Below are 26,088 nucleotides of genomic sequence, written 5' to 3'. Positions count from 1 at the left end.
GCTGCCTGTGACCTCTTACCCATGTAAGTGACCCTAATATAATAGTTGGTGAACTTCAGTGGGATGGAACTTTGAGACCTTATGAGGAAGATGTGAAAGTAGATATTTGTCTCCCCTTAATGGCCCCCAGCATCTTTCTTGGAGATATCACTTCTCTGTTCTGTTACTTCTTCCTCCCCAGTCAAGAAGCTGGTTTCTTAAAAAGATGTATTCTGAATTTGAATTATGTCTGGTGTGTCTGTGTGAGTATATCCTATGTGTGTGCAGGCACTGCGACGTCAGAACCTCTTAAGCTAGAGTTACAAGTGGTTGTGAGCCATCTAACGTGTGGTAAGAAATGAATTTACGTCCTCTGAAAGGGGAGCAAGTACTTTTAACCACTGGCCCATCTCTCCAGCACATCTAGTTTCTTAACAGAGAGTCGCACTCTTACAGGAAAACCTAGACGAGAAGAGTTCTTTTCGGGGAAGGCAGGACCATGCAATCTCGACAAAATAGAGTTGACCATCTTACACTAAGGAAATGGATTTGGCTGTGCAGGAAGCGGGGGATACATACACTTTTATTTAGTCATTGGTTTTTGGGACAAGGTCTCCCAATGCAGCCCAGGCTGCCCTCAAACTATTAATCCTCCTGCTGAGTTTGGCTTGTAAAGCCTAAAACATCAGGCATGGTAGTCTTACTTATTTTTAACTGTTTGTTCTTTATTTTAGCATATTAATATCCTCACTTTTCTTTGTGTGTGTGAGATGGTCAAGAGGCCTGAAGTTGTTTGAAGCATTGAAAGGTCACGTGGTGAGCGACAGCACATCAAATAACAATAGCCACTCAACTGTTTGTGGCATACAGTTTATTTCACTAGACTGCAATTTTATACACAGTATGAAGGGGTTTCCGGGTAGCACATATATAGTTTACTTTCTGTAGTGCTGAGGACCCAATTTTTATTTATTTATTTATTTATTTATTTTTTACAGTATATCACGATACCCTATCATTAAAACATTATTCCGTGAATTTTTCCAACTACATATAAACGGAGATTTACCACACGCACGGTGCAAAGAATGTCTTCATAACATATTTGAATCACAAAATGTGAATCTAAAATACACCACTGTAATTAGAACACTACTTTAAAATCACAATGCCCCGCGCCAAAGAAGCCATTGGGTGAATCCCTGCAGAGTCAAAAGCAGTTGGGTGAATTCAGTGGCAGCAGCTTCGAGCTATGATTTCAAAAGAAATCTTTTAAGAACCACACTTGAACAATTTTAAAATGTCTTCCTTTATCTGTTTAATATTCTCAGAGTCAAAAATGAGACATTTTAAAATTTATAGTCTTTAAAACAAAGAGAATAAGCCCAAGCCTCCCTCAACTGAAAGGCTGGGGCTATAATACTAGATTTCGTAGAAACCTAAGGAAAACATTCTATGGGAGGTGGAAATGGATTCTAAAGGAATGGAATTTCTTTGAAAACGTCTTGGATCACTGCCCCTCCGGGAAGGGAACACTGTCACAGATGACGTGTTTCCGCAAAGTGACGTCAACAAGCCAAAGGAAGAGTTCTTCACCCCCCCCCCCCTTTTTTTTGTGGATCAGGGTGGTGGGAAGCTCACCAGTTAAATAAGAAACACAACTCCTTAATCAAACAACAACGTCACCACACACAACAGCCAGGGTTATGGCCGAGAATCTCTTGTTTCCTCCCCCTCCCCCCAAAGTTTGAAAGTTCACAATAAATAGTAGAAAAATAATCCTTTACTTAGAAACTTTGAGATGCATCATTTAGAGCTCAAGGCCAGTTCGGTTCCGGACAGGTACGGTGGTGTCCAGGCACCGCTAGGAAACAAGGATGTCCGTCCAGCGGCTGGGGGCATCCGGTGTGTGCCACGTTCCTGGCATCTGCTCCAGCCCTCTTCCAGGGAAGGGGTCGAGCCCTTCTGGTGCTGGGAACATTCCTCTGGCTCAGTTTCCTCGACAAGTGTCTCTGTTGGAGCTTTGCCTAGGCTTCCATTCCATTATGGCAGGTCAGTTCATCAGCACCGGGGGGCCCCCCTCCCCCACCCCCCGGCTTCCATTTCAGAACCAGCTTCAGCTTCTCACAAACAGGACTTTGTGGTTTCAGTTTTTAAACACGCCAGCAGGCAGCAAAGGCCTCGGACTTCACTGACAAAGCACAGACACCAAGTGTCTCATGGGCCAGAGTTTTACGCCGCTCATGTCTTCTCAGAGCATCCCGCATCACCAGGGCCCCTCGGCCCGTTAGCACTCGGCGTCCACGGTGTGCACTGTCACGGCTGCCTGGAGGTGGTGGCTGTGATGGAGGGTGGGGTGGTGTGAGCGGTAGTGGTAGAACTTGTGACTTAGCAGGGCTGCCGTCTGGGGTGGGGTGTCCAGGTCCAAGTCCTCATCATGGTTGCCTACATCCACCCCAGCTGACAAGGGGTCATTGTTGCACGGAGGGTTCTCACTGTCTTCCTGCGGACTCATGGTGCTGTACCCTAGAAAAGGAACAGCACAGCCTCAGGACACGGACCAGAGTGTCTAGGGCGCTGGAGTGCACCCCCGTGACAGCGACATTTAGGTGCCAACATCTGCACATGACCAGTGGATGCCAAGGTACTGTAACTTTAACGAGATTCTTCTAAGAACAATTAACCATAAATACACAACAATGTTAAACTACTGAAAAAGTTGGGGGGAAATGAACAAGAGTCATCACTCCAAATCCCCAGGCCAGTGATACCCCCACAGTGAAATCACCCCACAGACCCCATTATCTGCAGGTACCCATCTTGGCATCCTGGGGTCCATCTTCCTCTGCTTCTAAAGAGTACGATGACAATCTCCCCCTGTATCTTATACACTACTAAAGCCGGCAATGGGCAGCTTTCAGGGTGATGTGAACAGGGTGCAGACTGGTTGGGAATGGTGGGAAACAGCTGAATGGTGAACTGCTTGTGGCATGTCAGTGAGGGTCCAACCCGTTATCATGATGGGATGTCAGTGAGAGTCCAACTCATTATCATCAGCACACATGTCTAGGGTAAAACACAGGCCAGTGATTCCTGCACAGCAGCTGGGTTCTCAATGCCCACTGTAGAAGGGAGGTGGCCAGAAGGGAAGGAACTCGTCCAAGGTTCTAGTGTGCAATGAAACCTCAAATCCCCATCTAGCCCAGAGCAACTAGAAGGAAGTCAGCTACACTCCGTGTAAGCCAGCTCACTGTGTTTAAAGATTCATTTCTTTCAGTATTCTAAGTAACACATGTTTCAAAAGAAAATGCCTTCGTTGATCAAAGGATTCCCCTCCAAGAACCTTGGCATGTTTTTAAATATTGAAAAAAAAAAAACCCTCTTCTAAACGTTTTGAGAAGTGACAGCTCATTAATAGTTTCCTTGCACCTCTGTGTCAATCAGCCCTCACCCAGGGTAAGCACTAGTCACATGGGTGATTGCAAAATTGATATGCTCGCATTCAGCCAAGCCGGAGCAGTGTGGGGTTGAAAATGTATGCTCTGTGCAAAAGCGAGAGAGGCAATCTCTGTCCTCAGTAAAACGTAACTGAAGAACTTTTAACAGCCAGTCCAACGCAAGGAATATTGACTGGGCATCTCCTAAGTCCATGTCACTCTGCTAGGTACCGGAGGCTCGAAAACCTGGTCCTGTAGGAGCTAAGCAGCCAGTGTTTGAGACAAGCAAAAAGAACACAGTGCATTGGGTCATTCTTTTACTGTGGACTGGGTGGGGGTGGAGGTGGGGTGACAAATCACATCGCCTTATTTCCCTTCCTTAATGACTAAAATGGTGTGCAGACGGTGGTGAGACCTAGAGCTCAGCTTCAGTTGAAACTCCGGAGGAGGACTAACTCATTCTGGCTAAAGGAATGAGGCAATGTCATCACACTGTCACTAGGGCTTAGGCAGGTGAATAGGAGTTCGGTATAGTGTAGCCAGGCAGTGATAGCACACACCTTCAATCCAGCACTCAGGAGGCAGAGGCAGGTGGATCTAAGTTGGAGGCCAGTCTGATCTACAGAGTGAGTTCCAGGACAGCCAGGGCTACACAGAGAAACCCTGTCTTGAAATACAAAACCACCAAGTTTGGCAAAGTGGAGGTACGCAAAGAAAGAGGAGGGCAGTCCCTGAAGCACGGAGCCGTAAAGCGATTCCTCCATCGTGTGGCTCTGATCTGTGTTAGCAGGGAGCTGGGCAGCGGAGAAGGGAGAAGCCGAGAGGAGGGTTCAAGCTAGAGCATGATGCACATGCTAGAGGAGACAGCAGGCACACGGCTTCCCTCTGACGGCTGGCCCTGATCACTCTGGTCAGAGACCGACTGGCAGTTTGGAGAATGGATGAAAGGGAACCGGAGAGACCAAGGAGGTCACTGCCAACAGCCCAAGGAAGGATGAAGAATTAAAATGAGGGGAAGTGGGACGGCAGATTACAAAGGTTGCTAGGCAACCAGGCATGGGTGGTTATATGGTAAGGGCAAAGGCTACAAGTTGAGTCAGGAGGACGGCAGAGGAGACCCGGTGACCCCGAGTCTCAGGAAAGCATGACTCGGTTGGAACCATCTTGATTCTGGAGAGCCTGGTATACACACATGGTGCCAACGACAAAGAGGTACATCTTCTGCCAAGGCCAGGGAAGGAGGGCGGAGCTCGCTGCTGTGGGCCGCATCACTGAGAGCACCTGGATTCAGGTGCCAGGAGCAAGAACAAGAGCGAGGTGGACGGCCCGGAAGCCCAGTCAAGGCACCACAGGTACCAGCGGAGCCCAGTCAGATGCAACAGCTCTGAGCAATAGCCCTAAGGCAGTGGTTCTCACACTAGGGGGCAGGAACCCTTGGGGGCTGGGTGTCAGAGATCCTGCGCATCAGATACTTACATTACGATTCACAACGGTAGCAACATTACAGCTATGAAGTAGCAACGAAATAATCTTATGGTTGGGGGTGGGTCACCATAACGTGAGGAGCTGTATTCAAGGGTTGCAGCATTGGGAAGGGTGAGAACCACTGTCCTAAAGGCTCGGCTACCTCGGGGAAATGGTGAAAAGCTTGGCATGGGAAAAGCAGGCATGGCGGCTAGGTAAGGAGGCTGGGGCGAGGGTCAGAGGGCTGGCTGGAACCACTAGGACTCCGTGGCAGGTCCTAGGGGTGGGCGAGTGCCCATGCAAGCTGAGCAGAAGCCAGGTGGCTCAGAGAATCGGAGGCCGCCTCCCAGACCTCAAGCTGACGTCGGACAGTAGCAGCGCTTGGAGATGCGGAACCCACCGGATATCAACAGGCTGTTGCGGGGAGGAAGCCGGGGGCCGTTAGAAGGGTTGACATCCTTGGAGATGGTGGAGGTTTCCAAGTTCAAGGGCTGGGGAAACAGTGATATCTTCGCCCACATTTAAGAGACGGGGCCAGAGTAAGTTTCTCGGTTTGCTATCTGTGGCAGGGCTAAGCCCACAGTGTAGGACTAGAGGCCGGGCTCTGAAAGCTGCCACGTGGATGTCTGAACCACACCGTCCCGTGAACAACAAGGAGGACACCGAGACTAGACTTCAGCAGTCCCAGCTTTTGGGCTGCTCACCCAGCTACTGCCCCCAGTGGTGCCATTCTGGCCACTTCTGAGTACCACAGTGCCAGATCGATTGTTAACACACCTGGTGTAAGTTCCCTCTCCCTGATGCCATGCTTCAAGCTTCAGGTGCCTCAGAGCTCTGCTGAGTCTTCCTTGCCCATCCCCCTGCCCGGCCACCTGGGTTTGGTGTCCCTCTGCCATTCTGCAATGGCATTATGTAATTTTTTTTTTTACCATACCATATTATACTAAAATGTTTGTTGACAGAATCCTCCATTTTTTCATTTTTTCTAATTTTACTTGTGGGAGATAGGGTCTTACTACATAATCCAGGCTAGCCCGAAACTCACTAAATAGCTCAGTCTTGCTTCAAACTTGAAATGGTCCTGCTCCACTTTGCTTGCCGGGGCTCACCACCTTGCCTGGCTAGCCAGATCTTTCTTATTTGCTGCCTTTGCACTCCTGGCCCTGAACCCAGGGCCTCTCGTAAAGGAGGCACTTCATAGAAAAACCAACCAGGCCTGCAGGTACAGGCCTGTAAATGCAGCTATTTGGAAACCGAGGCAGGAAGATTGCAGGTTCGAGGCTGGCCTGAGTTCCAGAGCGAATTCAAGGCCAACACAAGCAGCTTAGATCCTGCCTCCAACTAAAAACTCAAAGGGCTGTGGCGATACCTCGGTGGGAGACCACTTGCCTAGCATGTAAGAGGCCTTAGGGCCAATCCCTAGTGTAGCTTAAGTTTTCCTGCCTTGCCCACAGTCAGGACAAATCATTGTCACCTGCCAGTCCCACAGCCGCTCAGACCCAAGCAAGTAAACACAGAGACTTATATTGCTTTATAAACTGTATGGCCATGGCAGGCTTCTTGCTAACTGTTCTTATATTTTAAATTAACCCATTTCTATAAATCTGTACCTTGCCACGTGGCTCGTGGCTTACCGGTAATTTACATCTCCCTTGTCCTGGCGGCGGCTCCAGGCAGTCTCCTTCTGCCTTCCTGTTCTTTTATTTCTCCTCTATGTTAGTCCCACCTATATTTCCTGCCTAGCCACAGGCCAATCAGGTTTTATTTATTGCCCAATCAGAGCAACACATTTGCCATACAGCCCATCCCCCAGCACAGCCAAGTGCAGACCATCTCAGACACCTGCACTCAGGCCCATGGTCCTAATCATCCTCTATGCGGACCTGCTGGGTAACGCCACGAGGAACCCGAGAACGGGCTCCCACGGGACATACAGATCATCCCACAGCACCCTAGAACTATAAAAACAAAAAGTGGGCCTCCACACACTATTCACACTATAATTCCCCCAAGGGCCGGCATCCATGAGTTTTCTGTGACCTGTAGCTTTACATGGCATGGCATTTGTGAGTCTCACATAATTAGGAAGATTTGGAAATCCATGTTCTCCCTACCCAGTGGTTTTCAGCGTCTAGTGATACTCTGTAATTATTTGCCTCATTGTGATGCCTGGTGTCTGGATCTGAAATGACCCCCAAAGGCACCTCTGTTGGGGGACTGGATGCTGTCTGTTATGCTTTGGGAAGGGGCTCAGTCAAGATGGCTCCAGCCTCATTTTGTGGACCCATCCCTTGACAGATTCAAACCATGTTGCATTAGAGGGAGGTGGTGGAATGTAGGCAGCAGGGTCTAGTTAGAGGACGCATGTGACTGGAGGCTTGCCCTGGAAAGATGTGCCTTGCTTGGCACCATGAGGTGGCAACCTCACACCACCATGTCCTCAACCAGCATGGTCTGCCCTGCCATGGCCCAGAAACAGCATGGCCAGCCAACTACCGACTGAGACCCTCGAAGCTGTGAGCCAAAGCACAGCTTCACTGCCTGGAACGGCTTCTCTAAGCGTCTGCAAAGGACGGAAAGCTAGCAGACACTATTGCCCATTCACTCCGTGTTTTCCTATCATTTAATGCACGAGTGGAAATCCCCAGGGGACAGCAAGTTGTAGAGAAGCAAGTGAAACAAACACATTTTCTTTTCTTTCTAGGTCTTCTGTGGGTGTATGTGGTAGGAGAGCGAGTGTGGGCATGCCTGCAAAGAGGTCCAAGGACAATTTCCAGTGGTGGTCCTTGACTCCCACTTTGTTAGAGGCAGGGTCTCTTGTTTGCTGCTGTATACACCAGGCTAGCCCTCCCACAAGCTCCCGGGGATTCTGCCATCTCCATCTCCCATTTCATCGTGTAGCTCTGGGCTTGCAGATGGGGCTGTAGTGCCTGGCTTTGTGGGGCTCGGGTCCTCATGACTGCAGCAAGTGCTTTGCAAACCATGGAGCCCTCTCCCCAGGCCACAGGCGTTTCATCATCCGGCAAATAAACCATTTGCTTCTTGCCAGGAAGTTGTGCTTTGCCCTGAGAACTGTGAGCTATCATGAGGACAGGCAGGATCCCTGGCCATGGAGCATGGAAGAAATGCTATGTAAACCCAAAGGACCTCTGTAGCACTTGCAAAGGCATATGCTGAAAAGCAAAAAGCATCTACGAAGATAACCTCAAGCAAGACACTCGCTTTAGGAATGAGGCCAGGCACCCATGAGGACTAGAAGCCCAAACTAGGCTTCTGTACTTTGGCATCCTGCTTATGTGTTTACGATAGTTCCTGAGATACTGCTATTTGCCAAAACTCGAAGGCTCCTTCAGGGACTTATGCGCCATCTTGTGGCCACAAAGAGTAACTGGAGGAGGGTATCTCCAGAATATGGTCTGCTTTTGATTAGGTTTTTGTTCATCATTTGTCTTAGAAAAGTCCCATGAAATTGCCAAGGATGAGGGAAAAATCCCGTTTTCAAAAAGAAAGTGTTGTTTACCATATACATACATGCAAAAATACCTGTCTAAACCTGGTTGTAAAGTTTCTAATGAGGAAGTAACTGAAATATAAACTCATGAGGAGCAAATAAACATATGCCGGTACTTTTTAAACTTAAAAATAAGCCAGTAGATATGAGACAGAACATGCTATTTTCAAGAGAAATATGAGACACAGCAGATGCATGGTCACAAAGGTATTTAGTAGCTCAACCTGTGAAGCTTACCTTTTGCTGAAAAAAACAAACAAACAAACAAACACTTTAAGTTGTCTTAGAATATTGACAGAAGTCTGGCTGGGGTGTTCGCAACACAGAGTACTTGCCTAGCACATACCAGATTCTGGTTTTGATTCCCAGCACACTTTATATTTTGAAACACGGCCTTGTGAACTATTTCTAAACGAATAAGCAGCCGCAAGTTTCCAAGTTTAGTAAGAGGGGGTTTTATTTCTAGGAACATCGCTATGCAGCTTCCCAGGGGCCTAGGCTTTTACTAGTCACTCACGCGCTCATGTACACGGTGCACGCGTCACGGTGCGTGCACACACACACACACACACACACACACACACACACACACACACATCACAGAACCCTGGCACCGCTGCCCGCTGCCTCGCCAGCTCAAGCCCTTCCTTTGCCTTTCTCTTTTGTTCACTCCAGGAATCTGTCTCTTTCCACCTTGTGTGGGGCTCAGGAACGTGGGCCTTCATTTCTGGGTTCCCCTGGAGTAGAAACTAGGAGGACAAAGCAGAGAGGTCACCCCAGCCCAAGCTCCCACCACGCTAGCTCCTTTGTTCTTCACGAGAACTTGACCAGGTAGAAAAACTTAATCCTACTATTTAATTACGTATTAGTTTTTGAGACAGGGTGTCACTACGTAAGCCTTGACTGGCCTGGAACTTGCTGTGTAGATCAGGTTAGCCTACACTTTACAGAGATCTGCTCGTCTCTGCATCCCAAGGGCTGGGATTAGAGGTGTGTGCTACCACACCTGGCTATTCTACTTTCAGAATTAGGAAACTAAGGACTAAAACATCTCACTAAACTACAAGCGGCTTGTTATAAAAACAAAAGAGGTGGTGGAACCTAACGCGAATGCATCCTTGTCTCGGGGGCGCTCCTCTTGCTGACCCCGCCCTTTGCTCACCTCACCCTCCCCCCCAGCGCCCAGTGCACCGCACACACCCAGCACAGGCGCGATACAGGAGACTACCACTCAGAACCGTGTGGACAAACCCATCGATTCTATTTCCTCCTCTAATGCGCAGGCAGACTTTATCCTGCCGGCGTGACAGGGCCACTCAATTGGTGAGTCACTGTTAGTGGCCTGCTGTACAAGTTCAGGGATACAACAGCCACAGGGAAGCGCCATTGATTAAATGATGTATTTGGGATACGGGGACTCTCAGCGCCTTCTGCTTCCTTCGGTGGTTTATTCTGTCTGCATGAGAAACTATTTTTTTTTTTTTAAATTCCTCAGGGATAACAGGGATCCAATTAGTGAGAGAAATGAGAGAGAGAGAGCAGCCCTTCGCTGCATTCCTCGTTTCAGGTACTCACACTGCTCACACTTATCTAAGCTGATGCCTCACACACCATCGCAGTTAAGACAGCAGAAGAGGCTGGGAACATTTTGTCACTCCAGATCCTAATTTGGTATGGATGCCACGGGAGAGGCAGAGCTGAGATCCAGTGTTTCTGCTGAATAAGAAATTATTTCAGCTGAACTTTAGTAGCCTCAAACCTGTGTTAGTATTCAAAAGAGAAGGCGCAGAATTGCCAAGCAGAGGAACTAGCACAGGTTCAAAGGATTATTGGGGGGGAGGGGGATGCAGGGGAGGCAGGGAGCCAAGAAACTGAAAAATTTAAGTTCTGCTTCGGTTCTCCATAGAAACCCGAAGGTTCTGTTTAGTCAGTGGGAAGGATGCCATTCAAAGCCCAATTCAGAGCCTCGGGTTTACCAGGCTGGGCTGCAGCAGCTCACATTTTCCAAGGGCAGTTGCATCCCTGCAGTGGTGTCAGAGAGATGCTGGTCCCCTGGAGGGGCGTCATCTCCTGTTTCTATTTGCATACAAATAGAAACACTGTAGGAAGGCATTTTTCTTCTTTCAGGATAGGTGTGGGAAAAGCCAAGACCAAAAAAAAATAAAATAAAATAAAAAGTTTATATAATTATCTAGGCATATACAAAGACTTAGCTTTGAAAACTAGACAGCTGGCCTAAAAAAATGAAACATTCTTTCACTCCAGTTCTGGTTTTGAGTAATGGCGGCAGTGATGCTCACAGACCGGGACATACCTGCTGCATGACAGTAAGCAATTAGACACCAGGACCGTGAGAGGCCCTATGGGGCTGGTCTCTGGGACAGGACATGGGCTTCCTAGGACATGGGTTTGCCTGGCACCTGGTACCTCCTCAGCCTTGACTTCTTCTGCAATTAATGTAAATCCACAACTTTGTACACACTCATTCTTTTCTTAGCCATCCTTTCAAGGCTCAGTTGCAAATGTTTCTTCAGCAAAGCTTTGGAGCCCAGCGGACATGGCCAGAGACGGTGTGTGTGTGTGTGTGTGTGTGTGTGTGTAGGTGGGGTGGGGTGGACACTGCTAGAGGACTGTCCAGACTTGCCTATGACCCAAGCAAGAGTGTGTGTTGAGGACGCTGACAGTGGTCCACCAGCAACGTTAGCTTCTCGGACACAAGGGGTTTCCATACTGAATGACGCCTTAGCGACTGTGTGATTTTGAAATGTTTCCCACACCCTCATGTTTTGAGAACTTGGTCCCTTAGTAACACTATTTTGGAAAGTTCTGGAAACTCTGGAGGTGAGTCCTGGATGAAGGAAGAGGATCACTGGTGACTGGTTCTTCACTTATATGTTCCCCTTCATCCCACCCGCCCTGGCCGCGATGGTCACAGCTGTCTTCTGCCACATGCTCCTGCCACTAGGATGTTTTACTCAAGACACTGGCCCAAGCAATCAGATCTAATCAGCAACCAAACTGAACTCTCTCTCTCTCTTCTTAGACAGGTTTCTCTGTGTAACCCTGGCTGTCCTGGAAACTGCTCTGTCTCCCGAGTGCTGGGATTAAAGGCGTGCGCCGCTGCCGCCTGGTACACTGAACCCTCTTAAACCTTGGGCTAAAAGGAATAATTCCTCCCTGCTTTTGTCAGGAATGTGGTCACAGCTAAGCAAAAGTGTCAAAAACACACCTTAAAAAATGACATGTGTGTGTGTGTGTGTGTGTGTGTGTGTGTGTGTGTGTGTGTGTGTGTGCTTGTGCACTATGATGTGTGGAGGTCAGGGGGTAACTTGTGGGAATCAGCTCTTTCCTTCTACCACATGGGTTCCATGGATGAAACCTAGGTCATCAGACTTGGATGCAAGGATCTCGACCCATTGGGCTGTCTCACCAGCCCCCACCTGCTCTATGGAGGAAAACTTGAAAGCAGTCTGTGTGGTCAGGGCCATCTAGCTTGTGCCTGGAAGCATTGGGACGCAAGAAAACTGCCCATGCACTTTTCTCAAACAACGTCACGCTTGGGTGCATCCTTTAGGGAAACTATGTCCAAAGAATTAAGTACAGAATTGGAGGAGGGGAGAGAAAGAGTGTGTGCCACCTCCCACAGGAGCAGCCCAAGCTCCCGATGGCTTCTGCGCCGAGGACCAGACCTTACCGTGATCGCTTTCGGTTCCCGAGCGGCCCCAGTAGCGCCGTCTCCTTTCAGGACTGTGTGCATGTCGCTCCATGACGGCAGCTATGAATCGAGTGTTGCTGACTACAGGAAGTCAAGGACAGTTAGTGTCACTCTTTGGGCCAGGGCCTTCACTGATTCAACCCCCGTGCCCTGAGCATGGTCACTCACATGCTGGGGGAGCTCTTCTTTGAAGAGTCAGAATAAATAATTTTTAAAAGAATTTTAAGGATGAGGGGAGAGGCGCTTGGCCACTTATCTCCCGCATGCGTCAGCAGGTCAAGGGCAGCAGAAGTCTCTTTTAATAAAGAAAGCACTTTTCTTTTACCCTGAGTTGTGGACACTAATGAAGGGACTTAAAAAAAAAAATGTATTCTAGAAACTTCTCTTTCTAAAACACCATGCTGGAAAAGTAATGAGAGGAGAAACTTTAAGCCAGAGAAAATGCAAAAGATAATATCAAAAAAAAAAAAAAAAAAAAGGCTTTTGAGGTATTCTGAAACAAAGCAGAGACCCACACTTCTTCCACTTAACGAAAAGGGGAGGGGGAAAAAAGCCCCTGCCATGTCAAAGCTCCTTAAATTTTAATACAAGCCAAAAGGACATAAGAAAGAATATTTATTTTGGATTAGCCTCCCGCCGCCACAAGCCGCGGGAGGCAGCGGATACTCACTGATGCCCCTGTCTTCGTGGCTGTCCTCGTCCCTTTCATCTCTGTCGTTCTCCAGGTTGGACATACGCACTGACATTTCTGTCCATCACGAGAAAGGGAGAAGCATGACTATTTAATCAAACAAAATCATCGGCTTTAATACCCCGCGGAGCACGGGTTTTGATGGCCGTGACAGCAATTCCAGCAAGAGGGAGCTGGGGGAGGGGGAGGGGAGATGGGGGGGGCGGCAGAATGCTCGCCTCCAACGTGCTGGGTTCTAGCCCCAGGCTCTCAAAAAAATAAAAAAATAAAAAGGAAGATGAGCTTGCAATTGGATGGTCCCTATCTGTTACATCCATCTAGGAAGAGTCGGATGTTAGTACAAAGGAAGAAGAAGAAGAAGAAGAAGAAGAAGAAGAAGAAGAAGAAGAAGAAGAAGAAGAAGAAGAAGAAGAAGAAGAGAATGAGCGAGGAGCACCTAAAGTTGAGTTCTGAAGAAAGAAATGAAGCTGGCGGAGGCCAATTCACCTTCAAGCCTCTCTCAAAGCAGGAGTGGGGTCCGAACCATCACTGGCTGTGCCCTGAAAAGGCTACAGCACCACAGACGGCCAGGTGCCAGGCAACACTGGACGCCGGCCGTCCTGAGTCTCGCCGAATCTCACCGGAGGCAGGTGTTGGTGGTAACCCTGCTGTACTCTTCTGTCAGGGCTGTTGTCATAGCAACAGCTAACACTAATTTGTCACTAGTGCTGCAAGCTGAGCTAAGTGGCCAGAATGGTGGTGAGTTGAGTTTACTTTCATTTATGGTTAACACAGCTCTGGGGACTTCGGAAAGGGTGGGTATGGTTTTGAGTACAGATGGCCGACTTAAAACTTTGGCAACAAGGTCATGATTACAGATGAACTCTTTTGTAGTGGGCTCTGATGATTCATCCTTGTTCAAAAGGTCTTATTATTCAAACATGACCATTCATACTCTGCACAGCAGTGCAACAGAACTGATTTGTATTCTTGGTCATAATGGTCTGGGGGTCTCTGATTTGCTTGGGCTCAGACCTGCAAGGGCAGTCTGTGGACACACAGTCTCTGTTAGCACCCTGGCTCCCCAGCTCAGCTGACGGTAGAAATAGGCCATGGAGTGGGTGAGGGATGGGGATGTTGGTAGCATCAGGCAAGAGCCTAGAATTTTCTGGGTAATCAAAATAGGGCATGCAGCATTTAGGCACTAAAGAAGAAAACAGGCCTAAGCAACCTGCTGCTGACCTATAAGAGGATTTCTGCACTCACCCTGAGCAGCAAGAGGAGACATATGCTGGTGGCTGCGGCGATGAATCTGGTGGCGGTAAGCATACACGGCGAGGACCAACACCATGATGCAGCCCATGATCCCTCCGGCGACAGGGCCCACGGGGGCACTCTTGATCATGTTTAATGTAATCACCTCATCACCTACAGAGAATAAACGAACAGATGTTCGGTGTCAAGATCCCCCGAGTGCAGTGGGAGGTAGGGATGGAGGGAGAGCAGTGAGACAGGAAGGACCAGAGGAGGATGGGTTGTTTGGGTGGAGAGCTGGGCTGCACTCTAAATTCCTCCCCGACACACGAGACCGTGGGAGGAGAGGCTTCACTTCATCCCTGTTCTCCAATGTTGGCTGCTACACAGAGTGAGCAGATAAAGACTGCTGACACACATGCCTTGCCTGGTGCTGATGGAGTCCTGGCTACTCTGGGAAGAGGAAACATCACCTAGTAGAGAAAGGCGAGGTGGGCTTCTTTGAGGGACATATGAACTACCCACTGAAGTGAGAGATATGAAGTACAGTGAGTCTGCTTGACAGACCAAGACGCAGGGGTGTGGCTTCCCCGTAGGCACAGAGAGTAACCCTTTGGAGCATATCTGTGCAACTACGCCCCTGCCTGCTTCAGGGGTAACCCAAGCACTCAACCTCTTCCTTCCACAGAAGAGGTTCAATGTGCAGATATTAAAAAGCAAGATCTAGATGGTCCCTAGTTGGTGAGGACTGGACTCATGTCAACTTTGTGATGATACAAAAGCAAGAGAGCATTCACTAGAAACAACACAGACTTGGGAATCTTTCCTTGGGCTTGTGAAATGCAGGAAACTCTCTTGAGACAGGTATGGAGGTTCCCAGCCAGCCATGGGCTCACAAAAGTTAAAAAAAACCAGCACTGTGTTGTTGAACTGTGTCGTTAAATTATATAACATTCAGCAGGCTGAGAGTATTAAGCACAATTTGACTTATTCCTTTTCAACCCAAGATAGGTTTATGGGGCCATAACTGTATCCCAAGTTGAGAAACATCTACATTAACTGGTGGCTTAAATATGGTGACTCAATTTGCCAGCTGACAATGAGGACATGGGGCTGACTCTGGGAAGAGACTGAAAAAAAAAATCTAATGAGAAATCCAGACTCTTTGGCAGTCTTTTCAAGGACTTGTGGCCCGATCCCAGGGGCTCTTCTCTTTGTGGTGTCCCTGACCCCACCCTAAGTTGCTGTAGCAACCCTGCTGTTGTAGCCCTGGGGTCTGCTGAGCCCACTGCCCTCAACAGTGACGTGTGGCTGAGGACGCCTACCTTGTAAAGGTGGTTAGGAAAGGGGAAAGGGGACGCTTCGGGAAGAAAAGGACACACCGCGGGCCCCAGGCTTCTGACAGCTGGGATGCACATTCAAGCGGACTCCGGAGATCAGCCATGTGGAAATCAGGCCCGAGTTTCTCAGAACGAGCTTTATGGGAATGAATTCCAGGCTTGCAAAACTTGGCAGCATGGTTGGCTGCTCACTGCACAGTGCGTGTAGTCAGCTTGGAAGGTCATTATCTGCCTCGGTCTTGTAACGAAGGATGACTGGGAGACGAAGCAGGGGAGTTGGGCCGAGGATTATTAAGATTTCGGTCCCAGTCTATAGGCAGAAAACTGCATTCAAGAATCAAACCAGCGTAGGTTCCTAACCAACATACCGATGGCCCCCATGTCATCAACGTAGGGACTCTTGGCTCCCACGATCCCTCCGAAGCACTCTTTCTGGGGCGCACAGTAGGACTTGTCCAGGTGGGTCTTTCCGTCGCTGTCCACCACACACCATTCGCAGTCCAGCACACCGAAACAGTCCCTGCCAGAGGGACAAAGGTTCAGAAATCAGTGTGAACAGAGAGCAGGCAAGCTGGCCTTTAGCTGGACCTCAGGGCTCCACGGCTTGCTCCTTTCCTTGTCAAGTGGGGACAGCAGTCATTTACCTGTGGGTGCCTATGGGCTGCCTCTTGGCCACTTGAAAATGAGAAAAGGCCAGGTTCTCCCTGAGTGGCCTTACAACCTCCAACTGTGGATTAGTGTGGTCTTGTTCAGAATCATCTCAAAGGACCAAAGGCAAATAGACCCTAGGTTTGTATAACATGTCCTATGGCATTATGTCTTTTTTTTTTTTTTTTAAAGGAAATAGTTCAGGAAATAGTAGTCTATTTAAAAGAGATTTCCTATCGGCCAGTCTCTGAGGCCGCTCCATGGTGATGCTCCTAAGAAATAACATCAGTGACCATACTGCCTGCGTCTAAATACAGCCTAACAGCCCCCGCTAATCAGTTCAAGGGTAGCCCTTCATTCAGCTCAACCAAACACAAGGCCAACTGTGCCCTCTGTGCCCTTAGCCTGATCTCATGGCAACCAGCATCTAGAAAGAACTGATCCCCCTCCCCCAGATCTGCCATAGCCTCCCATGCCTAGTCCAAAATCCCTAGAGGGGAGCAGCCCACAGCAAGGGACACAGGGCTGTTAGTGTCTCAAAACTGCCCTGGAGCAGGTTTGCTTTCTAAGAAGGGAAGTTGTGAAATAATTTCCAGAGAAACCTTGATGGCTGCTGGGATCCTGTTGAGAATCCCAGGACAATATCTTCTCTACTTTGCTTATTAAAACAAAACAAAAAAACTTCCCGCTCACAGAAGAGGCCTTTTTTTTTTTTTTAGCCTATAGCATAAATGCCAAACACCTGTAATCAGTGGGAATGGAATATTTAATCGGGGAGAGAGAAGGCTTATGGCGTAGGAAGGATCCTCCCTCTCTCCAAGGACGTATCTTGAAAGCAGGAAGCTGGGCTGCTGGGCACCGATCTCAGGGAGGTCTCTTACCCACTTTCCAGCCTCTGGTTGCACCTGCTGTTCACACACTGGTGCAGGGCGTCTTGCAGGCTGGGGTCGATAGCTGTGTATGTCACTGGTTCCTGGTGGACCTCACAGCTCGGGTTTCTGTGAAGGAAGCAAGTGTGGAGGTTAGGGACAATGGCACCCATATCCAAACACCTAGTCCTTGATAAGGTCAGCCAAATCCGAGGTCTCATATTTATATGGCTGGCTTTGTCACTCAGGGAAACCTTGGGTCAGTCCATTTAACCACTTTGTTGTTTAAATTTGTATACAATAGAAATTATATATATAATATATATATAATATATATATATATATATATATGCTTATATGTACACACCCCTTTATACACCTGAAATCATAAACACTCAACAAAATAGGAATATATAAAGCCAAACTGTGCTCAACCTTTTGTGTTTACAACCCTTAATCTCACTTTTCTGGGGTAACAACTGTGAGTTGGATTTAGCGAGGATCCCTTTAAGAACCCCTTTTTATCTTTAACAAATGTGTATTATATTAATACATATACACACAACACCATGTGTTTCCTTTAAGTTCTAGGAAAGGAATGTAGTACAACCATTAAGAACTTATCAACAATATAAATAAATAACACCATTTCATGTATGAGCCTATGTAAAGCACATGTATAGTTACCATATAGGTAATTAAAAAACAAAACAAAACTGCCTCAATATGCATTGAGTACCCAACATACGGTGGACATGTAGAAAATGCTTGTATGAATCTCCTATGATTTATTTATTTATTTATATTATGTTGGGAGCCTTTCTCTATTGTTCTCTATTTTTTGAGGCAGGGTCTCTCACTGAATCTAGAGCTCCATGATTTGGCTAGACTGCTTGGCCTGTAAGCCCTTGGGATCTGCCTGTCTGTTCCCTGGATGGTTGGGGTTACAGGCACACGCCACTGCCTGGATCTGACAGGGGTGTGAGGAACAGTGCTCACGTCCTCATGTTCGCATGAACTTTACTCACTGGACCATCTCCACAGTCTTTCACACGGCTTTGATACAGCAATACACTGCTGATATTTCACAGCATATATAAACATCGAATCAGACATTAAATAAAACTTAAATAATGTTTGGCTTACTGATTATGTTCCTTATTAGAACAAAGCACTTTTGTATACTCTTAACCTACAACAATTTATAGAAAACATCATAGTATGGAGATTATACATATATGCATACATGTGTACACATATAAATACAACACACATAAACACCTATTTTTTTTTTTACCTGTTCTCTGCATTGGTGAGGTTGCCAGTGCACTCATTGACCTCCAGGGGGCACTCACAAGGACATTCACATTCATTTTGTTCCATTCTGAAAAGCAAACAGAATTACTAGTTAAGAGGCAGGTGCTCGCAGAATATCATACACCCACCAGGGAACTGAGATTAAGAAATTCCTTTGCCAGTTACAATTGACAGTGAAAATGAAGCCATGGCCAAAAACTTGAATTGCATTTGGCCTAAATCCGCAGCCGTGATGACTGGGTTGTGGGAACAGCACAGATCCTAAAGACTTCTGTAAACCGGGACTTCTCTTCCTCAGGACACACCCCCACCTCTTCTGTTCCAAATGCCTGGTGTCCACGAACAGAACCCAACCCACCGGTGACAGTTGAGACAGAGACGGTCCACCATGCTGCAAGCGCAGAAGGCGAGGGAGTCGCAGGTCTCATTGACGACGCCGACAAATGCGTTGGTTCCTGGGATCCTCGTCAAGCGGTACTTAGAACAGTGGCTGCCATGCACAAGGTTCGTCAGATCGCCCTGCGGAAGAGAGGAGGGTCAGAACTGACAGACAGCAGTTCGAGGACTCGGCCCTCTCTTACAGAAAAGACAGAATAGCTCGGATTGTGATTATAAAAGCAGCACAGAGCCACTGTTCAGGATTTTTAGCATTTTCTAAAGATTTACACATACACACACACACACACACACACACACACACACACACACACACGTATGCCTGTGTGTGCGCCGCATGTATCTGTGGGGGATAGAATAGGGTGTTGGAGACCCTGGTGCTGTAGGTGGTTGTGAGTTGCCTGACTGTGGGTACTGGGAACCAAACCTGGGTCCCCTGGAAAAGCAGTATGAGCTCATGACACTGAGAGATCTCTTCAGTCCCCATAGCCACTGTTTAAAATGTGGCCCAGAGAACATGGTTTGTTAAAAAATTTGCTTTTCTCACTTTGTTGAGAAGAAAATTATAGATAGCTTTATCAGTCAGATATAATTTTCATTTTGTAGTTGGTATATATTTTATATATATTACATAAATGTAAATTTTCATATCTAATTTTATTATGGTTTAGTTATTTATTTTTTACTTTTATTTTATGTACATGGCTGTTTTGCCTTCACGTATGTCTGTGCACCATGTTGGTCTGTGGCTGGTGTTTCCTGAGGCCAGAAGAGGGCATCAGATCCCATGGCACTGTAGTTACAGATGGCTGTGAGTGGCCATGTGGGTGCTAAGGATTGAACCCAGGTCCTCAGGAAAAGCAGTCAGTGTTCTCAACTGCTGAGTCATCTCTCTAGCTCCTAGTTCTATAACCTTAAGAAAAAAAGATAACATCATTGCTGGTTAGAGTTAACTGTCCCTTAGTGTGGGGGAATTATCTTAACTGTGTGAATTGAGGCAGAAAGACCCACCCACTGTGGGTGGCACCATTTCCTGGCTGGGATCCTGAACTGTGTAAGTAGGGAAGGGACCTGAGCAGCAGCAGGCATTCACACAATCATGCTCTCTGCTTCCTCATGGTGGATGCAGCACTCATAATTAATAGTAAGTCTCCATGTCTTTATTTGGGAGCTGGTTGGCAGCCTAAAGAAAATACCAAGTACAGTCGGCCTCTGACCTCCACACATGTGCTATACGTACATCTGTACACCCACACAAATACATGATGCAATTTAAAAAGTAATAAAAAAATAAATTATTCTAATTTCCATTCAACTAGAATGTGCTTTTTCAGAAACGTTTCTACTCCAGCCTCGGGGATTTACCTGCAGAGGACTCTGGAAGCCCCTGTAGAAAAGAACCAGACACATCGAAAGGGGCAGACTTTCATATAGTAACTACCCCAGCTCCCCCACAACAGTGCTGCTCACAATGGAGCAAGGGGTACGCAGGGCAGCAGGGTGATGTTGTGGACACTTTGAAAGCTTCTCTTTTTCCAATGGGCAATTGCTTTTCACAATCAACTCCATGATATTTAAGATATTCAATTTAATGCAGCACGTTAAAATTATTATTTTATTTAGCCACGTAAATTTTGCAGCAATTCAAATCATGTAGAATACTCTCAGCTACAAAAGCAAACGAAAACAAACACATGCTTTCAGGATGATTGCCACAAAATTCCCCACCTATTATGGTGGGTGACCAAGGACTGACTGAGGCTGGCCTTCGAAATTCAGGCAGCTAAACCGTCTCCAGGAGACAGGAGGACCCGGAACCACAGACGTATGTACAGAGTGTGGGAACAGCTCTCAGCAGGAACTCAAAGGGATAAGGGATGGGTGGTGTGATGGCTATTCTTAGTCATCAACTTGAGTACATCTGGAATTAACTACATTAACTAAAACCCAAATGGCTGGGCACACCTGTGAGGGATTTTTTTTTTTTCTTAATTAAATCATTTGAAGTGGGAAGACCCACTTCTAACCTGGATCTTTGAGGTGGGAAATCCACTTTGAATCTGGACCACACTTTCATAAAGGACGTGGAAGAAGGAAGCTGGATCTCTCTTTGCCTGCTTGCTCTCTTTGCCCTAGCAAGTCTATTCCTTCCCTGGCATCAGAGCCTACTTCTTTGGGATTCCAGCATGTATTGAAGACCAGCGGAGACATCTGGCCTTGTGGACTGAACAACTCCTGAATTCTTGGGCATTCTTTGGAACACCATGGACCCTACCGCCTGTAGTCATTCTAAAAATCCTCTCTCTCTCTCTCTCTCTCTATATATATATATATATATATATATATATATATTTTGTTTTTTTTTTTTTTTTGTTTATTATGTTGTTGTGTGTATAAAATCATTTTGTAAGTTCTATCCTCTAGGGTAGTGGTTCTCAACCTTCCTAATGTGACCCTTTAATATATAGTCCTTCATGTTATGGTGACCCCCAACCATAAAATTATTTTCGTTGCTACTTCATGACTGTAATTTTGCTACTGTTATGAACTGTAATGTAAATACCTGATATGTAGGATATCTGATATGTGACTCCTGTGAAAGGGTCATTTGATCCGCCCCCTCAAGGGGTCACAACCCACAGGTTGAGAACCAGTGCTCTAGGGACCCATAACTAATACCGCTGGTGTATTAATCAAACCAGAGTACCCACCCTGCGACCTTCAGACAGTCCCTGTCACATCCTGACTTTCTGTCCCACAATGATCACAGTGGGGGATGTACTAAGGTCTTTCCCCACTGCTGGGGTCCTGTGACTCTAGAGCAATGAATCAGACACAGGCATTATTCCGTTCATAGTCCACGAAGGAGCGGGACCACGGGCTTACCACCAGGCTGGTATTGAATTTATAAGATCTCTGCACGGTCCGGTCACTGAAGCTGTTGCACAGGTTCTTCTTCACGAAGTTTGGGTGGTTCAGGATATCATTTGCTACCAGGGGCTCCTGACAAGACCACAAGACAAAGACCAGTCACTTTACATACGTCGGGCTTTCGCAGAACAGAGCTGACTAGCTTTGGCCAAAGGATACCTTGTGGGTGATGTGTTGTTGCTCCAGAGGTGCATGGCCTTTAGGGTCAACGAGGGTTGGATGAGCCACCAGATAACCTCTGTCCTCCATTATGAAGCACCTGTACCAAAAAAAGTGATGTCCTTCATTCATATGAGTGGCTGACATGCTTTCAAAGGACACTTGACTGCACTAGCCTTAAAACAAACTTATCTAGACTTACGGGAGGAAGAATGAAGGAACCTTGCTGGTGATGGACTAGCTGGCCTTCAGGTTAGGGTAAGAGCTACACATTGTTCTGTGGTCACCTATACAGTTCACAGGGGATGTGCCCACCCAATGCAAGTGTGAGGGACGTGAAATTCTTTGAAAGAATATTAGAAGGAGGATGATTTTGAAGGAAAGAAGCAGAGGAGTATTCACAGACACAAACATAAACAAAACACAACACTCGATGCACATAAAAAGGTACTTGTAGGAACACTAAGCAGAGCTAGAACTACTTTAATCAGGACTATGTTCCATTTTCTTCCCCCAGCAGTAGTCAGAGCGGTGGCCAGGAGCCCTGCACATGCCCATTAAACTCCAATGTGAAATTCAACAGCGACAGAACGTGTGGAGCACAAGACGGAACCAAGAAGCTACTTTTAAAAGCTGTCTGCGCTGAATCAAGGGAATGCCCTTGCTTTGATCAGACATTTTCTTTTGAAATTCAGAAGGCGAAGGTCTCGTAGATCTGTGAGCCTCTTTCTGGGAAAATGTAAAAGTGCCAGTCTAAACAGCTGAAATTTCACAGAGATTGGCTTAATGACTAAGTTAACATCAAAAGTGCCGCCCAACAGAAAGCGCCCTCTGGTCTCCCCAGTACCAAAGTTGAGGGACGCTTCCAATCACTGACTTCTAGAGAAACTCGACTTTGGGGCACTCTGCTATTCCTCTTGCTAGGCACTGTGTCTGTTTGTCTAAATAATAAGCAGCATGTACCTTGAAAAAGGAAAGAAGGGCCAGGGAGATGCCACAGTGGGTAAAACACTCGCCTTGCAGTCCCCCACACCCATGGTAAGCTTAATGCTGTAGCACACATCTGTAAGGAGACTCCTTGACAGCTCATTGGCCAGGGAGCCTGGTGCTCACAGCCATGAATAAGGGACTTCTTGTCTCAAAGAAGGTAGAAGGTAAGGACACCCAAAGTTGTCCTCTGACATCTGCACATGCACACACACACACACACACACACACACACACACACACACACACACGGAGATTTGGAAAAAAAAAAAAGGTGGTGGTAGTGGGGGGTGGGTGGAGGGGAAGAGGACAATAAAAACCCGTCTTAATAGGACACCTAGGCCATGAACTCAACTTCTGGTACTGATTTTAACTATGTGGCCAACATCTGGTCCTAATTTGTTTTGATTTTGGCAGTGGACAGGAACTAGTGTCCCTGGAGGGCTTACCTTATTTTGTTGCCACCATCTTGGTTACAAACTGGTAAGAGGTCCATCAGAACTTTGTAGAAGTACCTCAGGGTGAAGTCGATGCCCATCACAGCCACAGTGTGTCCGGAAGACAGCTGTGTACTTCACGTGAAGGAGACCGATGAGAAGAAGAGGTAGAGCATACATGGCATTGTCTAGGATTAGAAACATACGCCCTCCCCATTTCCCGCGCCTGTAAATGCAGAGTAACTGAATGTAGCATGAAGATGCCTTGAGAGAAAACATTAAGCCTTTAGTTACGGCTTTCTGAATAAGACCAGCACCAAACACGAGCAGCTGTGGGATATGTCCAGTCCTCACAACCCCCACAAATGTTCAGAGTGGTTGGGCTTTTTAGCAAAAAATATCAGTCAGAGACGTAAGAGTGAGAGGTTGCAGGTCTGGCTACTTAAAACAAAACTGAAAAAGATTATGTACATATGTATACACATATGTACGCATGTATGTGCCTGTGTGTTTGTAGATGTATGTGGGGCATGCATGCCACAGTGTGTGTGTAGAAGAAGGCAACTTGTGGAGTCACTTTTCTCCTTCCACTATGTGGTCCCGGGGATCAAACTCAGGCTGTCAGGCTGGGCAGCAGGCGCCTTTCCCCACGGAACCATCTCACAGGCGCTACAGTTACTTCAGCAAGCTTCCAGAAACGGAACCTGAATGGCTGCAATTCATTACTGCCTTCACTCTTTCTGGTAAGGAAACAGGCCTCTCAGAGACTTAGTAAGCACACTAAGGCCACATAAAACTTACCAGGAACCCTGTCCGTTTTCTTTCCACGACACCATGGTGGACTCTACTCAAAACACAGTTCCTATTTAAGAACGAGTCTTATGTGTTGCAGGTCAGAACACCCTCTCTAGACTACTCTCAAAGAGGGACTCTGCAGGTAAATCCGGGCAGGAAAGCTTGGTGCTGCTGGCTAATTTTTTGGTAGATATGGGGTCAAGTCCCGGCATAGCCAGTTTTATTTTCCGTCTCTTTTTTTTTTTTTCTTTTTCCGGAGCTGAGGACCGAACCCAGGGCCTTGTGCTTGCTAGGCAAGTACTCTACCACTGAGCTAAATCCCCAACCCTCGGCATAGCCAGTTTTATTTATGTTGCTCCTGGATGCTATTTGGCCTTTTTAAAACTTTGGTTTTTCATATGAAAATGGAGATAATAGTAGTACCTTTAAAAAAATAACCCTGATATCGCAATTAAATGTGATAGTGTTCATAATATTTAGTAAGCTGCCTCAGTGACATAAGGTAAACACCCGAATAGCAGAAGTGACTCAGTGAAATACAGCAGGGCTTACCCAACATGGACTGTTAAGAGCCCAACATCTATTTTTTTTTTATTTTATAATTTAATTTAATTTTACATATCAGCCACGGATTCCCCTGTCCTCCCTCCTCCCGCCCTCCCCCCACCCCCCAGCCCAACATCTATTATTATCTACCTGGCTGATTACCAAGAAAATAACAGAAGAAAAAAATGACTTCATTCTAACTATTTCATGATGGTCTTTTTCTTCTCTCTCCACGGCGACAGGGTTTAACTCTGGGGGCCTACTGCATGCTAGGCAGGTGCTCTGTGAACTGAGTGACAGCCCAGACTTTTCTCATGGTAATCTTTACTTTTATGTTTTGTGCATGTGTGTCTCCATGTGTTATATATGTGCACCAGGTACACGACTGGAGCTGGTGCTGGCAGCCAAATTGGGTCTTCCACAAGAAGAGCAAGTGCTCTTAACTGCCAAGCCATCTCTCCAGCCCCTTTTGTGGCACTCTTGGGAGGCTTTAGCAATTCAAGCACACTGGAACTTGCAAGAGTGAGGTCTCTGGCCAGCATCATGGAATAATTAGTGTATACATGGACAGAAACTCACTGCCTAATTCCAAAAGCATATTGCCTTAGTCACTAAGTCAGATCTGTAGGGCTGTAAACAATTTTAAATTATTTAATTTCTGTGGAAGAAGCGAAGAAAAAAATTGTAGTTTGTATTTTATGGATGAAAAAAAAATCAGCCTGAGAATGGTTAAAAGACTTAAATATCCCCCTTTCCCTGTGTCTGGAACAGTACCGGAGGTTGGCTCTTCTCTACAGTACTGTATGTCTGCTTCTGTGGAAAGTACTGTTCCGGTGTTTGGGATATGCTCGTTTGATTTCTAGACCTCCTCTGAATGGCAGCTATCTGCTCCAGTATGAATTAAGATGCTGAAGTCATAGCATGTATCTTACCCATGAGCCTAGATTTGTATTTTACCTGAATTGCAGTGAGCTGTACTGTTACCATAGCAACTCAAAAGAATGTTATAGAAATATCCAGCCAAATCTACATTTCTAAACAACGGACCAGGTTGATGGTAACACATGTATGCGATTATCATTATTGAAATCGTGTGACCAGTCCCTTTATCTGCAGCAGTGTTATCACATGGGGAGAATGCCCAGCTGGACTGTCAGGCCACTGGAAATGCTCATGGAAGCAGACAGAGTTCCCATGAGTGACTGGTGAGCGCTAAGGTAGAAAGCCCTCCCCTAGCTCTCCACCAAAGTACATCTGAAGCCAGGGGGTGAGTGGTTGTGTTTCAGACAAGTGGGGTATCCATGTCAGCTCTTTCCTCTGACCAGTTCGAATGCCACAAGTTCAAAGCCTCAATAGCACGACAATAAAATAACCGCTATTTACTTATCACTCAACACTGTCAAGTTTGGAGCTAAGCATTTTCCCAGGCTTCACCTCTAACACCTTGCCCCTTTCCCACGTTCTGGGCGCTGTTCTAGGAGCTTTACATATTATTTAATTTAATTATTAAAATAATTATTTGAGATAGGCTCTGGTGAGGAAACAAAAGCAAAAAAGGATTTGCTTACAGTTCTATAAATCACAAACAGCAGATCTACTTTTACGTATCTCAGGAAGGGAGTAGGTTCCCAAG

At 46.8% G+C, this 26,088-nt stretch overlaps 1 protein-coding gene across 1 annotated transcript in view; it reads right to left on the bottom strand.

Moving 5' to 3' along the window:
* Positions 1 to 831: 831 nt before the first annotated feature.
* The window catches only part of Cachd1 (cache domain containing 1), a 223,825-nt gene continuing 198,568 nt past the window's right edge, over positions 832 to 26,088 (bottom strand). Inside the window, exons 17-27 of the mRNA XM_028870244.2 lie at positions 23,127 to 23,249; positions 21,691 to 21,790; positions 21,487 to 21,603; positions 18,563 to 18,723; positions 18,185 to 18,271; positions 16,900 to 17,016; positions 15,739 to 15,890; positions 14,043 to 14,204; positions 12,777 to 12,854; positions 12,086 to 12,187; positions 832 to 2,505 (exon numbers count right to left, since the gene is read on the bottom strand). Coding sequence (XP_028726077.1) covers positions 2,267 to 2,505; positions 12,086 to 12,187; positions 12,777 to 12,854; positions 14,043 to 14,204; positions 15,739 to 15,890; positions 16,900 to 17,016; positions 18,185 to 18,271; positions 18,563 to 18,723; positions 21,487 to 21,603; positions 21,691 to 21,790; positions 23,127 to 23,249 — 1,438 coding nt within the window. The 3' untranslated portion in view covers positions 832 to 2,266. The remainder of the gene's footprint in view (positions 2,506 to 12,085; positions 12,188 to 12,776; positions 12,855 to 14,042; positions 14,205 to 15,738; positions 15,891 to 16,899; positions 17,017 to 18,184; positions 18,272 to 18,562; positions 18,724 to 21,486; positions 21,604 to 21,690; positions 21,791 to 23,126; positions 23,250 to 26,088) is intronic.

This window comes from Peromyscus leucopus, chromosome 2 (assembly GCF_004664715.2).
Source record: "Peromyscus leucopus breed LL Stock chromosome 2, UCI_PerLeu_2.1, whole genome shotgun sequence".
Lineage (NCBI taxonomy): Eukaryota > Metazoa > Chordata > Mammalia > Rodentia > Cricetidae > Peromyscus > Peromyscus leucopus.
Note: the sequence above shows the minus strand (reverse complement) of the source record. Positions and strands in the feature narration are given on the sequence as shown.